This window comes from Wyeomyia smithii, chromosome 1, assembly GCF_029784165.1.
Source record: "Wyeomyia smithii strain HCP4-BCI-WySm-NY-G18 chromosome 1, ASM2978416v1, whole genome shotgun sequence".
In the NCBI taxonomy this organism is placed as follows: domain Eukaryota; kingdom Metazoa; phylum Arthropoda; class Insecta; order Diptera; family Culicidae; genus Wyeomyia; species Wyeomyia smithii.
Window position 1 is genome coordinate 10,155,127 of NC_073694.1, and position 19,022 is coordinate 10,174,148.

At 41.1% G+C, this 19,022-nt stretch overlaps 2 protein-coding genes across 7 annotated transcripts in view; both read left to right on the forward strand.

The window, feature by feature from the left end:
- The first annotated feature begins 302 nt into the window (after nt 1-302).
- The window catches only part of LOC129719007 (proton-coupled amino acid transporter-like protein CG1139), a 44,612-nt gene continuing 25,892 nt past the window's right edge, over nt 303-19,022 (forward strand). For 3 of the 6 annotated variants that reach the window (XM_055670313.1, XM_055670312.1, XM_055670314.1), the window contains exon 1: nt 336-415. The gene's annotated coding sequence lies outside the window, so the exon portion shown is untranslated. The other 3 variants (XM_055670309.1, XM_055670310.1, XM_055670308.1) reach the window with 2 other exon arrangements.
- Nucleotides 14,444-17,094, forward strand: LOC129719006 (uncharacterized). Its single transcript, XM_055670307.1, has 2 exons — nt 14,444-16,904; nt 16,959-17,094. The coding sequence occupies exon 1, from the start codon at nt 14,490-14,492 to the stop codon at nt 16,797-16,799; it is 2,310 nt and encodes a 769-aa protein (XP_055526282.1). The 5' UTR covers nt 14,444-14,489; the 3' UTR covers nt 16,800-16,904; nt 16,959-17,094.

Here is a 19,022-nt window from a genome sequence, read left to right on the forward strand (position 1 = left end):
ATTCCAACCAGTATCAGTCCGATATTTCCAGAACCGAACCGGTGACGGTGATGTTTTCTTTCCGCACGGGAGCACTTTCATCGGAACGCTCAATCCGCAGTTACACTCTATCGCTAGGAGAACAACAGAATTATTCACTGCTGATTGTGCAAGACGACGACGATGACACATGACGTAAGTGATGCGTTCCACTGGACAGCGACGGTGGCGCCCCGGCAGCGTTTTAACGCTTCGATCGATCGATCGACGCTGCTTGTTTGCCACGCTCCAGTGACCAAGCGAATCCAACCTGGCCGAACCAGGCCTGACGGGAAGCGACCGGAATCGGTCGGATGGGAACACCGACTACTCAGTACAGTTCAGTTGTGATTGTGTCTTTGTACTCAACGTGACGCGAAGGACGTTTTTGTTTCAAGTGAGTAAAAAGATGTGAAGTGTCGCTTGGAAGGGCTGGATGAAGATGGAGGGCTTCCATCAGTAATTAGTGCCAATTTAATAATGAAATCGAGACTTTACAGCCTAATTTACGCTGATTTTGACCTATGCGAAAATATACTGACGTTAGAGTAAAGTGGGGCAAAAGCTCGCAGAAAATAATCTAATGGCTTTCCTTTCTGGAGGTATGCATGAGATTGCCGTTGCGGGCTTCAAGCTTAAGTCTGAGTTGTAGGTTTTTGCATTTTGACGGTTACTTCTACCGGACTCGTGATGTTTTATTATCCAAAAGTTCCAAACAATTAAATGACAGCTAAAATGATCAGCTGACTCGATGAGCTGCCAAACCGGTACAGTGTTGCTAGCTTAAATGTTCTTGTATTCTGTCTAAAAATGAAATCGGATGCATTGATGGTAGCACAAGTTTGAAAATCCGGCGTCATTCCTAAACTTCTGTTCAAGAAATCTGCATTGGATGTGATTCGGTACGCTATTGATATTCATTGTCATTTGAATGATGTTCTCTAAATTACGACAATCTTTTTTGTTCTGTTATTTTCTGGGCAGCGCCAACCAGCCAAAAGTGATCACTGGGAGCCAATAATCAATCCTCTATCGAATTTTTAATTTTTTATTAAAATGTATAGAAAATTCCCCAGTTCCGGATCTCAATTCTTCTAACAGGGAACATTGCTGAAGACAACATTCGGACTTACAAATACTAAAGGTTATCAAATTTTCTAAATACATGTTAGATTTTGGCAACATGTCTAAATTTAAATTTTTTATGATGCCTACCGAATTAAAGAGAAATAGCAGCTAAACTAAGAGAGTTAGGTGCTTGGTGTCAAAGAAAAACTTGTAGAGTAGATTTCAATGTTTAAATTAGTTAACAACAAAACCATGTGAACTTCAGTTCACAAAAACATTCGATTTTACATTTGTTCCTTCTAAGTGCTTCTTTTTTGTCTAGTCTAGTACGTTTTTGAGACTCTATTGATTACGAAATTTTCTCAGCTTTCCAGAGTAACCAACAGAATTGAGCTAGCTTTCATTCTTCTTGTGCTAGATCTCGTTAAAGGCAAACATAACCGAAAACTGAACAAGTGAATAACTCTGCAGTTGTCTAATTTTGACCATATGCGAAGAAGGATTTTTTTCATCAAATAGGGTCCTCTATCACCCTTTAAAAGATTTTAAGTGAGCTACGGAACACCATGTATATGGTCGTATTTATATTTGTTTGAAATTATGTATATTTGAGAGATATGCGGTTGTTGTTGTAAACTTAATGGCGCAGCAACACGGGCCGGGAATCAGCTAGTGTTTTTCCTAAGTATGGCCTTATTTTTTTCTTCAATTCATACAACAAACATTTGGGGCTGTTTTTCCAAGTTTTATCAATCAATAAATGCAAGGTTGTTTAAAAAAAATCCAAACAAAAGTTAATTTTGAGTAGACACTGAAACTGCAACATGTTCTTGAAGGTTGCTCCCGAAAGGTTATTGGCTTTGTCATTCAGAGGGACAATAGCCTTGAGCAATACCGCTTTCTGTAAGGGGTTAATTTCCTGTAGATGATCTACTCACTTCAAATGATCTTTCAAGTTGAAATTGTCAGAAATAAAAAGAAATAGTTTCTAGTTGCTTAGCTAAAAACAGCGTTTACCTCTTTTCATCTTGCTCAGATCTTTATGAAAATTTGTAGAAATGTTCTCGAGATGTTGTACTTTAAGTTAATGCAATAAATTTTTTTCGATTTTTTGAAAACTAAAAACCCCTTAAGACTACGTGCGTGAAACTTTGTTCGATTGTTTGCGTCTTCGGCGCTTGCCTAAAGTAGCAATCTGTTTATTTAGTAGAAGCGGAGATTTTTACGCTCAAAAACGTGGAGTGACAAAAAAACCTAACCTGTATGGCCACAATTCCAATTCACCTTAGTACTGCACATGTTGATTTAACAGGTAGCCCGCAAAGTTACACGTCGCCTCTGAATTAAACATTTTGGTTCTCTGAGACAAAACATTGAGCCAAGACGATTTCATAAAAAAAAAACGGCATTGAGTATGCCACCGATATGCCTTTCACTTTCGCCAAGAACTCCCACTTTACTCGCATATTATACACAGCAAATTTATGCACCGTTTTGCTACTATAGATGGAACTTTTTCCTTTTCAAAAGTGTTCCCATTTTGAGTTTTTCTGTTACCAATAATTTCCGTTTCACTGACTCGTCCAGGTATGCTAGAAGTGTCGGGAAGAGAAAATTCTCTTTCTACTCGTAGCGATGCGTGGTATTTTTTTTTTGCCCTGTCATCTCAGACTGTTCATGCTGGCAGCCCGAAAATTTTTTCTTCTCGTGAACAACCACCGTTTGCTACGATACAAACGCAAGATAATAACGCAGTGCTGCTAACGCAACAACGCAATCACAGAAGCACGTGGGCGGTAAAAAATGGACATTAAACTTTTTCGGAAGACGCGAAATCTCGCGAAAGAAGAATAAATGAAATTTGGGAAAAGGTACTTTTTTCATTCACGCTTCCATTACCTAAACTACCTTCGAATGCTCGGAATAAATATGCATTTTGAAATGGCTGATAACTTTGTAGAAGGTTTGAAAGTTCGGACAAAAAATCACAAGAAGGTTGTATGCAAAGCCACGACCGCAAGGTTGAAGTAGAATACTTCTACAAGAAAGATAACCTGGCTGCTTGCGTGTCAGTCATTTTTTCTAGTAAATAAATGTTGACCGTTCATTGGCAGTATTGTAATTTCTTTTTGTCTGATATATTGAGGCTGAGGCTGTCACTATACTGCTGTTGGTACCAAAAGCTATTAACTCTTCAAATAAGTGTGTTATTTGTTCTCAAAAGAACAATTGTTCAATTCAAAATCGGATTTACGCAATCGCATCTCTGTAATATTACCGACAATAATATTCTTCTGAACAAACTGATACAACTTTCCCATTAGGCCTCTGCCATAATAGACGCGAAAAGCGACGCGAACCGATTCGCTCAGCTGTAGGTTAATGTACAGCCATCAGTAGAGCTGTACATTAACCTGCGGCCGAGCGAATCGGTTCGCGCCGCTTTTCGCGTCTACTATGGCAGAGGCCTTAGAGAAAGTTGCTGGCTGATGTATTCACTTCATGCAAGCCTGCTGCTGATGCTTCCCGCTACCACACTGAAACAGCATTTTAGTGAAGGGAGTGTCGTTGCATCAGCTGACCCTGCTACTATCGATGCTGATATACCCGCTGCAACAGCTACGCTATGCATAGCCATGCCACAGTTGTGGCCGCTATACGCTGGCCCAACTGCTGAGCACCTGCAACGCTATCCGTAGCCATGCCACAGTTGTGGCCGCAGTTGGTATTCGCTGTACCTGCATCTGCTGGCCCTGCTGCTATCGATGGTGAGATCCGCTGAAACTGCTACGCTTATTCGCAGCCTTGCCACAGTTGTGGCCGCTATCCGCTATCGATGGTGCCCACTGCTCGCTCCCGCTGCTGCTAAGGGAGGACTGCTGTCGTCGCTGTTCAGAACTATTATGAGCGGCTTCGACTAAAACAGGCTCTTATATAGAGATGAAAATAGGAATGAATTATTTTACGTACGTGGTGGAATGATATAACTTGAAAAATATGTGTGACTTCATTCTGGTTCAGAGCGATCATTTGATAAGCTCCACCTCTTTTTTCAGTTTCTAAAGTTTTTCCTCAGTTTCGTAGCTCGAATGCACAAAAATGATTTCTTGTGAACATTCTGTCGAGCCGGACCGATAGCACTCTCATTGAAGCAACAAAATAACATGTTTTGTGTCGTGTTGTGCAGCTTGGATGAAGAAAATATTCCCGTCCCCATGTCGCATGTAAGCAGATTATTGCGATCAGTAGACAGTAGATAGTGTATCCAGCGAATAAACACCGATGGGGCTCTCACACACGCAACGGTTTTAACCCGTATCTTATTGCGGTTTGTAACATCAAGCGATTTCGTTTGCTCGCTGTTGCGTGTTGCATCATGTTGCAACTTGGCAGCTGGGAGACGACGAAAATCTGTTTATGCTGATTGATTGAATCGACTTCATATTAGCTATGCATAGTCGAATTAACTGCTTTTGTGAATGCGTACTAACAGGGCAGTCTATTATTCAATGTCGGTTATGCTGATCGCAGCCTTTGCGCTGCCCCTACAGTGGGGAGTTTACTAAATAAAGTGAAAATTAGATAACTACAACAGAATTTGGTTGCATCCCGCACAGAATGTCTGCTTGTGTTGATGCCAGAAAATTATTAACCTTCAATTATTTTTTTATTTGCCTTGAAAAAAGCATGTTGCGGTTCAAAATCGGTTGCTAATTACAACCTTTGAGCTGCCCTAACATTGGCGGAATTAAGATACACGGACAACATGCACTGTGGAAGCTATTTCACATTCAGTAAATTAGACGGGTGCGACAAATTTAAATTGCTAGGATGCAACACAGAATACTTGCTTGCGTTGACAAAAATTATTAACTTTCAATGACTTGTTTATTTGCCTTCAAAAAGGCATTTTGATTTCCAAAATTGGATTTCCTGATGGCAATCTTCATGCTGCCCCAACACGGGGGGAATAATGGCTGTCTGGCGACACACGCTGAGAAAAACCGCGCTGCTCCTGAGACGTGGTGACCAACCACAGAGCTAGTGCTACTGCTAAGGAAGGACGACTGCTGTTGTCGCTTTCTAGAACTATTATGAGCTGCTAGAATTTTTTTTTTTTGAAGTAGAATACTTCTCTCAGGAAGTTCGGCTACATAGGGATGTATTCGATGGATTTCCTTCGTTCTTGCAGCAATAGATTGGAAAATCTTCTAAGATACTTCCCGAAATAAGAAAATTGTAATTTTTTTATTCACACTATTTGTACTATTGAAAATAGTCAAGCCTTGTCAAAACGAAAAATTCGACCTCTGATTGGTCGTTATATGCTTGCTTCCCAAGCACGGTCGACAGGATCATATACCTTGCGATTGAAAACATGCTATTTGGCCTATATAAGAGCCTGTTTCAGCCAGAGCCGCTCATAATAGTTCTAGACAGCGACAACAGCAGTCGTTCTTCCTTAGCAGTAGCACTAGCTCAGTGGTTGGTCACCTCGTCTCAGGAGCAGCGCGGTTTTTCTCAGCGTGTGTCGCCAGACAGCCATTATTCCCCCCGTGTTGGGGCAGCATGAAGATTGCCATCAGGAAATCCAATTTTGGAAATCAAAATGCCTTTTTGAAGGCAAATAAACAAGTCATTGAAAGTTAATAATTTTTGTCAACGCAAGCTAGCATTCTGTGTTGGATCCTAGCAATTTAAATCTGTCGCACCCTTCTAATTTACTGAATGTGAAATAGCTTCCACAGTTCATGTTGTCCGTGTATCTTAATTCCCCCACTGTTAGGGCAGGTCAAAGGTTGTGATCAGCAACCGATTTTGAACCGCAAAATGCCTTTTTCAAGGCAAATAAACAAGTAATTGAAAGTTTATAATTTTCTGGTATCAACACAAGCAGACATTCTGTGCGGAATGCAATTAAATTCTGTTGTAGTTGTATAATTTTTACTTTATTTAGTACCCCCCACTGTAGGGGCAGCGCAAAGGCTGCGTAACCGACTTCGAATAAAAAACTACCCTGTTGGAACGCATTCACAAAGACAGTTAGTTCGACTATGCAGAGCTAATATGAAGTCGATTCAATCAATCAGCATTAACCGAATTTCGTAGTCTCCCAGCTGCCAAGTTGCAACATGATGCAATACGCAACAGCGAGCAAACGAAATCGCTTGATGTTACAAGCCGCAATACGGTTAGGGGTAAAATCGTTGCGTGTGTGAGAGCACCATCGGTGTTTATTCGATAGATACAAAAATCAAATGCGAATTTTGGAATAATTCGTCTAAAGAACATTAGGAAATGGTAAAACTGAACAGAAAGGCGTGGCCTATTTCGTAGCGCCCTTCAGCTATGAAAGAGTGTTTCTGAGAAAACTAACAGACAATAGCAGCGTAGACAATGTGAAAACACCTTTCTATTGTGTTGGCTGTGCGCATTGAGCCTCTGCCAGGCTAAACGCGAAAAGCGGCGCAAACCGATTCGCCCGGCCGTATGTTAATGTACAGTACTAATGTATGTTAGTAGAGCTGTATATTAACCTACGGCCGGGTGAATCGGTTCGCGCGGGTTTTCACGTTTAGTCTGGCAGATGCCTTAGTCCTCGCTGTCGAGGTAGCACAGAGATGTAAGATAAACACTACAGCCTATGATAAATTAAACAATTGTCCTTATAAGGACAACAAATGAATTAAGGAAGATTTAATTTTTCTTGTTTTGCGCTATAATCGATAGGTAATTTTCACCCCTTGCATGCACACTCTGACTGTTGGCTCCGCATAGTGTTTGTTCCATTCCTGTTCAGTAATGTAGGTATCAGCATATTACAATTCGATAGCACTTCAACTTCTCATTCGCACAAATTTTCAAAAATATTCAATAAACTTCATTCAAAACGTCAAATACTATAGATACCATACAAGACTGTCAATGAACGGTTAACGTTTATCCACTAAAAAATTAATCCAATTCAAAACAGGTTTTTGTCTGAGTACAATAATTTGCACAAAAAGACATTAAAAATTTTACCGCATTATCAGACGCGTTTCTCCAGTCGTGCCTCGTGAACGTGAAGGTTCCCTATCACAAACATAGATTTCGTGCTCCAGCCCGTTACAACACGTAGAGATTATCTTTTGAAGTAGAATACTCCTCTCAGGAAGTTCGGCTACATAGGGATGTGAAATGAAAATTTGAAACTGAAAAAAGTGAAAAATATGTCCAATTTCAAATGCTAATAAATCGGTTAGTATTCGATGGATTTCCTTCGTTTTTGCAGCAATAGATTGGAAAATCTGCTCTGACTCTTCCCAAATGAAGATAATTGTAATTTTATTAATCAAACTATTGTACTATTGAAATCAGTCAAGCCTTGTCAAAACGAAAAATTCGACCTCTGATTGGTCGTAATATGATTGCTTCCCAAGCACGGTCGACAGAATCATATACCTTGCAACAGTAAATGCTTTCAATGAAAAGTTGACTCATTTTGACAACACGTGAGCCGTCTAGTTTTGAGTGTTAAATCAGCTTTTAACTGTTTATTTTATCACAAGGAATACTTTATTCGCACTGTCAGTGATAACGCCAAGATGCGATCGGTATATTATCCGATATTGAATTGAATAACAAATTGTCCTTTTCAGAATGAAATAAAAACGTGATGATTTAAGTGTTAATATTTTCTCTTGAGTTAATTTACATTTTAAAATTTGTGAAAGTTATAAATTTTACTTTATCTCCGTGTCTCAGAACGTTCTGAATTATCTTTTCCTTCAGTCATGAGCACGATATCAAAAAAATTTTCATTATCTGCATAAAAATTGTCAAGCCCCAATCATGACAAGCAACTTACTATATTATTGAAAATGGTCGATCCTTATTGAAGCGCAAAATTCGATTTATCTGATTAGTCAACGTTTATTTACTAGAAAAAATGACTGACACGCAAGCAGCCGGGTTATCTTACCCGTAAAAGTATTCTACTTCAACCTTGCGGTCGTGGCTTTGCACACAGCCCTCCTGTGATTTTTTTTTTGACTAAATGTTCAATGTATTTCTGATTTGTTAATTGGTAATTTACAATAATTTTACAATGCAAGTGTTTTGCTTCAATGCATTTCAACTTTGATTTTTCTTAATTTTTGTTTTTGTTGCTCATTTTGCATATTTTAATTATAGTATTAATTGTTTTTGATGTTTGAACATCAGGATTCAATTATTCAAAAATATTCTACCTACTTAACCTACTTATTCTACTATTTACAATCTTAACCTAAAGTTCGCGGATAATGGCGTGTTCGGAGATGGAGCACCTCCCTCCATATTTCGTGCAGTACCGGTCGAATTGCACTGCCAAGGTTTCCAGGTTCGCGAGCTCGTGTACCTCGCTTGTTCTTGTCCAGGGGGGAAGGTTTAAGATCATTTTTAAGATTTTGTTTTGGACGCGCTGGAGGCTCAGCCTGTGTGTCCGGGCACAGTCCTTCCAAACTGGTACGGCGTATTCCAACGTGGGGTAAATGATCTGTCTGTAGACAGCCATCTTATTCTTCAGACACAATTTCGAATTCCTGCAAATCAGGGGGTACAATGCCCTGATGAGGATGCAGCATTTGGTCACTGTCTTATCGACATGAGCCCGAAAAATTAGATGACTGTCCAGAGACAGACCAAGATAGACCACCACGTTGGACCACTCTATAAGGGAGCCACCGAACCGTATCCTGCAATCGTCAGTAGGAACAAGCCTAGACGATCTCGAATGTGGGAACAAAATGACCTGAGTCTTGGCCACATTGATCACAATTTTCCAGCTGGTATAGTACTCATTCAGAGCATTCAGGCCTCCTTGCAGTTTGCGTGTCAAAGCGCGGATGATGCGACCTTTGTACATGATCGCGGTATCATCCGCAAATTGTGACAACACTCCACCTCCCGGGAGAGGTGGGATGTCCGAGGTGTAAATGTTATACAGGAGTGGTCCCAAGATACTACCTTGGGGCACTCCTGCATCGATGTTTAGTTGCTCTGAGCACACATTGTGCAAGGAAACCCGAAAGACTCTGTCCGAGAGATAGCTTTTGATGATTTTGATCAAGTATAATGGAAAATTGTGTCGATGCAGCTTGTACACCAGGCCATCATGCCACACATTGTCAAAAGCCTTTTCAATGTCCAAGAGCGCCATTGCTGTCGTCTTGGACACCGACTTGTTCCGCTGAATGATGTTCGTAACTCGATTGAGCTGATGGATGGTGGACCTGCCCTTGCGGAAACCAAACTGTTCCTCAGGGAGGACACCATTCTCATCGGTGAATGAAAGCAGACGGCTCTGGATCGACTTTTCAAACAGCTTGGAGAGGGCAGAGAGTAGGCTGATTGGACGATAGCTCTTAGGAATAGAAGGATCTTTCCCCGGCTTCAGTACTGGGATGACTTTAGCTAACTTCCACATTGAAGGGAAGTAGCCAAGCTCCCAGCACCGGTTGAAAACACGTGCTACAAAAGCAAATGAGCCGTGACTCAGGTGCTTGAGCTCGATGTTAAATGTGTTATCAAAGCCGGGGGCCTTCATATTCATAGATCTCCTCGCTAGACCGATGAGCTCATCCGCCGTCACTCGTACTTCCTCTGGGACCAAACTGCTCGAATTGTCGACCATAGAAACTCCCTCAGAAACAGCCAGTTCGAAAGGGCTGACGATGTTTCGCCCCAAATTGTGTGACGACACGAACTGCTGCCCCAGCGCGTTCGCCTTTTCAACAGGTGTTATGAGTAGTTCACCTTCCCCGGACGGAACAAGCGGAGGAATGGGTTTTGGTCTCTTTTTTCAAAATTTTGGTTAAGGACCAAAAAGGTTTTGAGTCTGGTGGAATCTGGTGGAGCTTTTGGCCAAACTCGTGGTTCTGCAGATCTTGAATGCGTTCCTGGATAACCTTGGTCAGTCGGTTGCTCATGGTCTTCTTGGATCGGTCACCAGTTCGTTGGTACTGGCGCCGATAGATGTTGCGCAACCTTATGATGTGTTTAGTGGTGCTGTCAATATGGAAGGCGGTACTCACCTGAGTATGCTGTACTGGGACCGCCGAGTCACGTGCGACGACAATCGCACGCTGGAGTGTGTCCAACGCCTGGTCGATCTCCGCTGGAGTGTTCAACGGGTGGTCGGTGTTGGTGTTCTCGTCGACGATACGCTGAAACCGGACCCAGTCGGCGCGATGGTAATCTCGCCTGGGTTGATTGGCCACCGTCTCAGTAGTGGCACCTAAGGTCAGCACCACCGGATAGTGATCCGACAAAAGCTCCTCGAACACCACTGGACCCTCGAAGATTGCCATGTTGGACAGGAATATGTCCAGGACAGAGTGAACCCCGGACCGGGAGATTCTGGAAGGGCACTCCGGTGCCAAGATGTTGTAGTGCCCGGTCTCAAGGTCTTCCGCCAGGATGATGCCATTCCTGTTTTGCCTTCGGTTGCCCCACACCTCGTGCCGAGCGTTCAGGTCTCCAGCAATGATGTCTTCGCCCGCCGCCGAGTCAGCTTGGCCAGATCGTTTCGTAATTTCGCAGCGGTACCGTCTCGGGTGGTGGTTTGCTTGGGATAGTACGCTGCGATGATGATGATTGGGCCGAGCGAGGTTTCGACTTCAACCCCGATGGCTTCGATAGTCTTAAGCTGGAAACTCGGCAGCAGGCGACGCTTGATGTTGTTCCTCACAGCGATGGCAACTCCTCCGCCCCCAGCATTTATCCTGTCTAGTCGTACCAGCTGGAAGCCCGGAAGGAAGATGTCAACTTCCGGCTTCAGATGAGTCTCCGTAATGACGGCAATATCGACCTCCTTCTCGCCAAGGAAATCGAGAAGCTCAACGTGTTTGTTCTTTAGAGAACAAGCATTCCAATTCGCAATGACGAAGGGCTTATGGTCCATTGTTGGAGATTAGGGCGACGATTGCAGCAAGCTGCTGGCTGCGGGTTTTATATTTACGCTGGATTTCGAATGCAGCGGAGATGATTTTGACTAGTTCCTCTGTTTGTTGGTATTCATTCCTCAGTCAAAGTTCACATTCGTTTATATATTATCAAAGTTGAAATTCATTATCATCATCACAGAAACGAGAACGAATATCAGTGCCAGTAACTTGTACTGAATATTTGTATTACGTTGAGCTCAGATGCAATATTCAATATTAAATTCTTGGGATTCGACAAGCAACTGACTGACCTAGACCAGTTCATACGTAATCACAGCAGCCATCATAGTATATAATTCATATAATTTATTCAAGTTATAACGTTTAATACGTTTATTCTAATAAATGATATTTCTCATAAATAAGTTCAATCATAATCACAAACTTATTATTTGAATTCATGAACAATTGATCAGCCAAAGCGACCTGTCTATTGGTGATGATTCTTGGTTTCTTCTGAGTAATTTCATCATCTTTGAATAAACCATGCTCAAACGCTTCAAAAGAATGACTAGTGCGGAAATGCCGGATGATATTCCCGATGTCCAAAACGACTTAGGAATGTTTGCATTCGCTCCCAACATCAATTTGACATCGCCCACGTGCAATCAGCGGTAAAGCGGTAAAGTGACGCTTCCCTAAAAGAAGGTTTTTAATGTTGAAGCACTTTTTACAACGTTGAAAACACATGGACGATAACCATACCTGCACAAAGCTTTCTAGTTTTGATAATATCGTTATCACGAGAAGAGCTTCCAGTTGGTATTGATATCCATTTCAGATTATTTTCGAAATAAAAAAAATGTAACTGCACTTCAAAAAATATCAGTACTTCAAATCGAAATTGATTTTTTTGCCTTTGAGCATCATTTTCACGGTTGCTATTTTTGAATTGATAGATGAACCGATCCGAATATCTTCTGTTTCGTTCTAGTTGGGTATTAAATTCATCTTGAGACGTCAAGTAACGATGAACACTTTTGTTTACATCGCATATCGGATAGTGAAACCGATTGTCATGGTAATATGTATCACCTACACGACGAAAAAGCTGAGTTTCAAAGTTGTGAAACTCATTGGATAATTTTAACCACTGGCTCCAACACGGGGACCACATGTCTGGTCCGGATCGGTGGAAACTGATCTTGTGTATGAGCCGGGGGAGGCTTTCGATGACGTCCGTTCTGATTGGCTGTTGACGCTGCCTTACGAATGCGAATAAATTCCGCACGCTTCGGGCAGCTCCGGCTGGTGACACGATGGTTTTGGTCACAGTTCGCGCATTTCGGCTCGGAGTCATCAGGTTGAAGGCAGGTCGAAGAGCGATGCGCCCCAGCGCACTTGTCACAACGCGGAATCATTTTGCAGTTTCGTGTACCATGGCCGAACCACAAACAGATGGTACACTGGGTTACGTCACGGTGTTGAGGACGATACGGTTCCCACTGGATGATGGTGTGGAACAGATGTTTGGTGTTACGCAGTGCACCAAGAGTCGTGCTTCTCTTAGTGAAGTGTACTAAGAACAGCTCGTCTCGGTAGGGGTCGTCCTTGACGGTTTGGGATCGACGATTCATCTCGAAAACCGCTTCCACTTTAAAGCCAACCTGCTCAAGCTCGGCTTTCACTGTCGATGCAGCCAAAGCTGGCAAACCTCTTCAGTGGCTTCGTTGCTGGGTTGTCGTGCGTGTAGTAGGGCACCTGGTGCGTGGCTAGTAGATCGCTCACTTTGTTGTACTCCTCCATGTTGGAGCACAGGATTTTGGTGCCTTTGCTACATTTTTTGTAGAGAGGCTCCAACGATAAGTAGCTTTAACATGTCCCGGAGGGGGGTAAATAGCGGGGGGACTCGCTCTTTTTTAGCGATGGGCTCGTTGTTACCATTTTCTACCGGCAGCAGCGCAAACTTGTAATTTTGCAGCAGCCGATTCGATTCTGGGTCCGCCGAACCGGGGGGCACGGCCTGCTTGCGTTTGTGTTTCGAACCGGTGGATGTTGTTGCAGCAGATGAATTTTGGCTGTCCATTGTCTTCTTTTTCTTCACTAGGTGAAAGCCATCGGTCGACTGCTCCGCGCAGTCACTGTCGGTTATATCGTCTAATGTAACAGGAAAGAGCGGCTTGTTGCCAGCCATGGAAGTACCCTTGGCGAGATCCAGAAGATACTCCAAGGTACTCGACGGGAAATCCAACGCGAAAAGAAACTTGTTATATAGAACGTACAAAGCAGCGCAAAAAATATAACGACTATACTGCTCAACACGCTAGCAGAGAATGAGCGGCTCCGTCTGAAACAGGCTCTTATATAGGCCAAATAGCATGTTTTCAATTGCAAGGTATATGATCCTGTCGACCGTGCTTGGGAAGCAAGCATATAACGACCAATCAGAGGTCGAATTTTTCGTTTTGACAAGGCTTGACTATTTTCAATAGTACATATATAGTATAAAATTACAATTATCTTATTTTGGGAAGAATCTTAGAAGATTTTCCAATCTATTGCTGCAAGAACGAAGGAAATCCATCGAATACTAACCAATTTATTAGCATTTGAAATTGGACATATTTTTCACTTTTTTCGGTTTTAGATTTTCATTTCACATCCCTATGTAGCCGAACTTCCTGAGAGAAGTATTCTACTTCAAAATCTGAGAAAAAAGTTTTAATGAGAATTGTGACTTTTTCTGTGCCTCGTTATAGAAAACTTTATTTTGCTCGTAATATGTAAGAGATAGAAACATGATGGCTTCGGAAAAGTTTCTTGTTTTAAGATCATCTAAAATTTTACCAAAAACGCCATCTTTACGCACATGAAGCATGGACGCTGAAGAAAGCTGATCGACGAGTGCTCGGAGTTTTTGAACGTAAAGTTCTGCGATTGATACTTGGCTCGTGTCAATAGGATTGTAGTGCTAGCCCCGTAACTGTCCTGTACACTAAAAGTTGGCTGCAAAGTATGTGTCCAATAAACAGTAAGGTCTAGTGTTTTGCCCTGTATCGTCAATCGAAGTGAGATTTATGAAAAAGAGCGATATTACTTCGTGGCAATTTTTCTGAGAACTGTCACTACAGACGAAAGAAATTCCTCCGAAAGTGGTTACAGTGCAAGATTGTGGGCATTATCGAAACAAAAAAGGCGATAAGATAGTGAGTTTGTGAGCAGCTTTGAAAAGTCATTTGGAAAGTTTACATTTGGACCTTGTCTAACAATACAAATTCAGTCTGTAGTTAGAAACTTGCACGACCAAGTCTTTATTCTTAAGCTAAAATTTCCCGTGAAAGGTGTTTTAAAATTTAAAAAAAATCGCGTCCTTATCCGTTTAATGAGTAAGTTCTTCGAATAATTTTTGAGGAAGTAAATTGAGCAAGATTTTGCCATTCCAGATTACAAAGTTTTCAGTGCTGTGGATATAAGCAGGACAGATTTACTTTCAGAATGCCCATCACGATTTGTGAGTATGAGTGTCTTGAAAATGTCGGAATTCTTCGCGATAACGACCGTGAAGAGTTCATCGAGAAAATAACTTCGGGGGCAAAGAGAATCAATCAGTTGGGTTTTTCTGCACGACTTGCTTATGCAGATTTGGACATCGAAATTCGCAGCAAATGCTACCTGATGACCGTGGATGATAATTTTGTGGCCAAGGTACGAGTCGATAATCCACAACTCATCATTCAAGCTGTCGGATTCGATGCGGCGAAGAGAAATCTGCTTCAACAGCTGCGGATTTCCGAAGTCCTACAGGACGATCTGGCGACTGAACGGGAGACGAGGCAGTCCTCAGTAGTAGAGGCAATTCAGAATACCCTAAAGCAAATGTTGGAGTACGGAAACAGATCAGAATATGTTCAATTGTGTTTTTTAATAAGCAACCATACTGCCAGCTTGGACTTTTATCAGCTTTGTGAGGCCATAAAAGCAAACGAATCAATAAGCACAGAACTGCGTTCTGCAGCAACAACATTTTTTGACTTTGAAGCCCGTATTGCTGCAAGAGATAAGATTTTGGCTCAGTTTAATCATCGTCAGTCGACATCTGGTGCAAAACCAATCGCTCAATTACGCAAAATTGTAGATGAAAACATTACTGCCTACAGGAAGCAACTATTGGAAATTGCACCGTTCTATTTGAGACACTTTCTCACCAATTGCAGCAACGATCGAATAACCTTCGTGTCTAACAAAGATGTCGCTCTATTCTCTGATATGACGGAAAGCCTAGATAAAGAAATATTTCAGAAACCGCTTACCCACCTTGCTGTTCGTTGGATTAATTCAGTGGAGAAATTAACAGCAACTAAACCGCTCCCAGTAAATGGATTGATCAATACGGCTTTCTATCTACTGGCAAAAAGCGTGCAGCAATTGGTTATTGAAATCAGTGATCAAACAGACCACAAAGCGGAAGATCTTCTCATAAGTGACAGTTCGTCTGGATGGCATTCGATCAGAATGATTACTTGGAAGTCTAAGAGCGTGTTGACAAAATGTTTGGAGCGGGAATATTTTTTCATCTTCAAGCTATTGAGGCATTTCGATCTTAATGATGATAGTGAAGAGCAACCTTCTAAGTACATTCGAAAGTTGATTGAAGAACGAACATTTAACTTATCACCAGAACAACATATGACATGGAACCAACTCGCGAGAACAACAACACCTACTCTAGGAGTGGATGGTGGAAGCGATATCAGTTCAATGAACATCGCTGACGAAAAGTACATTTGGTATTGTCTACTGGGTGACGTTCTTTTCCATACTCTACCACCAGAATATAAATTTGATTGCTTCAAAACCATCTTCGAGAGCTACGTGGAATTTATGATTGAGGCTGGTCCCAATCAGATGGAAATGCTGCGTGTTATTACTCACAGTACAGCCCGTTTTATAATACAAACTATGACGTGCCTGGCACAAAAAGATTGCTCCACGATTGACCATCAAATTTTGCAAAAACAACTCAACTTAATTTATGCTAGATCGCTTCAACTCTTTTCCACTCCAACCAGCTTCCGAGATTTGGTTAATGAGTTCACCATATATTGGAAACATAGAGAAGACATTTTAACTGTACTTCCAACCAAAATCTGTCTTTTTGAGATGGAATCACTGATAAAGGTTTTGCTGGAAATTGTTTCGACTGCTTTGGATAAAAATGTCACTTTGGAAATCTGGGAATCCTTTTTCAAATCATACAATGAGCTCTTGATGGATTTGAATAAAGTTCAATACGATTGGTATGTAAAAGCTTTCCCTGGCGTCAGCATGACTACGTTAGAAAATTTAAAACTTATTGAAATAATCGATAACAGATGGGCAACTACAGAACATAAAACTTATCGGGTTACAGAAGTGGAAAAGTTTGCCAAAGCAACATCAGCATTTCTCGAAAATTCATCATACCCTAAGCATTATGTTATAGACGTAATACTAACGATGTTGTCTTATGTTATCAACCACCTAACGAAAGTCCAGTGGAAGTCAGGTACTAGACTATCCGAAGTGGAACAACTCTGTACGTCTAAAGAGCTTGTAAATGCCGTGAGAAAGTCAATCTTGGATCCAATGGACAGCCTGATTATGTATCCTTCAATTTGTATCGGGATGAACAGATCAAACCCTTTGCAAATGCGATTAATAACAGTAGCTCTCATGCAGACTTTACCGAACGTATCGAGCGTATTGAGAAGTCATCTTGTAGTTTTCTTCGAAAACAAAATGAAATGGACATTGATCAAACTCTGAAGTTGTTTGGCCAAACGAACAACGCATCCGAGATAGAAATTTTACGTTCCGTATATCTGAAGTATAATGAATTTTTTTACCAATTCATCGAGGATTCACATGATGGTAAACGTGTTTAAATATTATCACTCTTAAATTCGAATTATTTTTATTTTCCAGTTCCAGATTACACTACGGAAGCATCTCAGGTTGCTAACAAAGTGTTAGAAATGAGGTTCCAAAAACCATTTGCAAGCTGGACTAGTGATGACAAACGAGAAAAAATACCAAAGCTCCTGGCAGGGTTGGCCGCTGTTTGGTCTATTCTCGAATCCAAGAGTACTTCAAGAACTGGAAAATTTCTCACTCCTTGCTGCATTCAGATTCTTTGCATATTTAGAATGCTGGGTGTTGATAGCGCGATTGAAGGTGTTGAAAATCATCTCGCGCATGTTCAAAGCGGACAGGGCAAATCATTGATCTTTGCTTTGACAGCTGCTCTATTGGCGTTGACTGGTCATGAACCTCGTATACTTTGCAGTAATGATTATCTGGCATCAAGGGATGTACAGAACTTTTCACAGTTTTTTTCTCTGCTAAATGTTGAAAGTTCCGTAGTTTACGGTATTCGTAATATCATGATCGATGATGTTATCGATTGTACAAAACTAGGCAACTCGCTTGTGCAGAAGTTTCTGGACAAAAATGAGCAGAAACAGAATAATTGTTTCTTTAAAAACATGCGTAATTCAGTAATTCTATTAGACGAAATAATTAACGAAACTGGTATCTATAGAACTTTTAGTATTCCCGTGATCAACATACTGCCGGGGTTGAATTTAATACAGGAGAAAATTTGGAATCTTGTATTATCACAAAAAGGCGACATTAAACTCAATGACATTGTAAACTCTGTCTATGCTTACATTGGTTCAGAAGAGATGCTAAAAGAGAAAGAATTCCAGACCTTCCTTTCTAGTAAAGAGCAAATTAAATTCACTACATCTTGGTTTTTTGATAAAATACCCAGCACCACCAGAGAATTGTTTTACGAGAATTTAAAGGAAATGATCAAAGGTGCTATTAAAGTTCACAATTCGCCAGTGGATAAGGATTTCAAGCTCAGCAATAGAGGCACCATTCTTTGCAAATCCTTTAACAAATACGTAAACAAAGTGTATACTGGTTACGACAATATGTTTAACTATTTTTGGCTCTGCAAATCCGATTATAAGGTGAAAATAGGCAATGAAATCAACTACGGTTATTTATTTGTGCCTATTGGTCCATTTTCATACACAATGCTATTGAAAAGATATTCACTGATTTTGGGCGTCTGCAGCACATTGCCACCCAATGTTAAACTAGTTGAAGTATTTTTTAACACGAACCGAACGTCGATTATGCCAACGCACTCCGGAGTTTCCAACCTTCGTTTCAATCCGTCACGTGATTTCTGTGCTTTGGCCGACAAGACAAAATGGAGGAATGCAATCGTTAGTCGAATTAAAGCCGTGATAGCTGAAAATCGATCCGTGCTTGTTTATTACAAGCACCAGTCTGAGCCGAACAATGTTCACTCCGAATATTCCAGTCACCTGAGAAACCTGAACGTGTTGACAAAAGATACTAAACCGGAACTTAGAAATCGGTACATTAAAGAAGCGGGCAATGTACAAACTATTACGTTAATAAGTGACGGAATGGACCAAAGATTTGACTTCCAATCCAATGACGTTGTCGAGAAGCATGGAGGCCTGCATGTCATTCAGACGTTTTTCTCGTACGATCCTTATGAAGAAACACTGATCAAGGGAAGAACAGCCCGCATGGATAAACAAGGCAGCTACGAGTTGATTATTTGTCGAGCTGATTTGGAGAGAGAATATTTACATGAGAATGAGACCTATGCCAGTTTAGATGCGATTAGGCAGTGTTCAGCATCTGATGAATGCGAGAATTGTTTAAAAACAATAGACTGCTACCAAGTCCGTCATGAAAATACCATCGAGCATTTGAATAAGATTTTAAGTCAATCAGGCAATTAATTTCGCATAAATCTGAACTATAAAATTATATGATAGTAAATCGATCAACCGTATCTGATGTCTTTTATATAATACTAGCTGACCCGGCAAACTTCGTCCCGCCTATTTTAGTGTTTAATTTAATAATATTAGCATTTAAAATTAATTGATTCCTTGCGATTTGTTCATATCGTTCGAAATTATTGGTTTTATCGGA

What these genes read in the sequence shown, in the direction of transcription:
- LOC129719006 (XM_055670307.1), top strand. Translation starts at nt 14,490, where the DNA reads ATGCCCATCACGATTTGTGAGTATGAGTGTCTTGAAAATGTCGGAATT.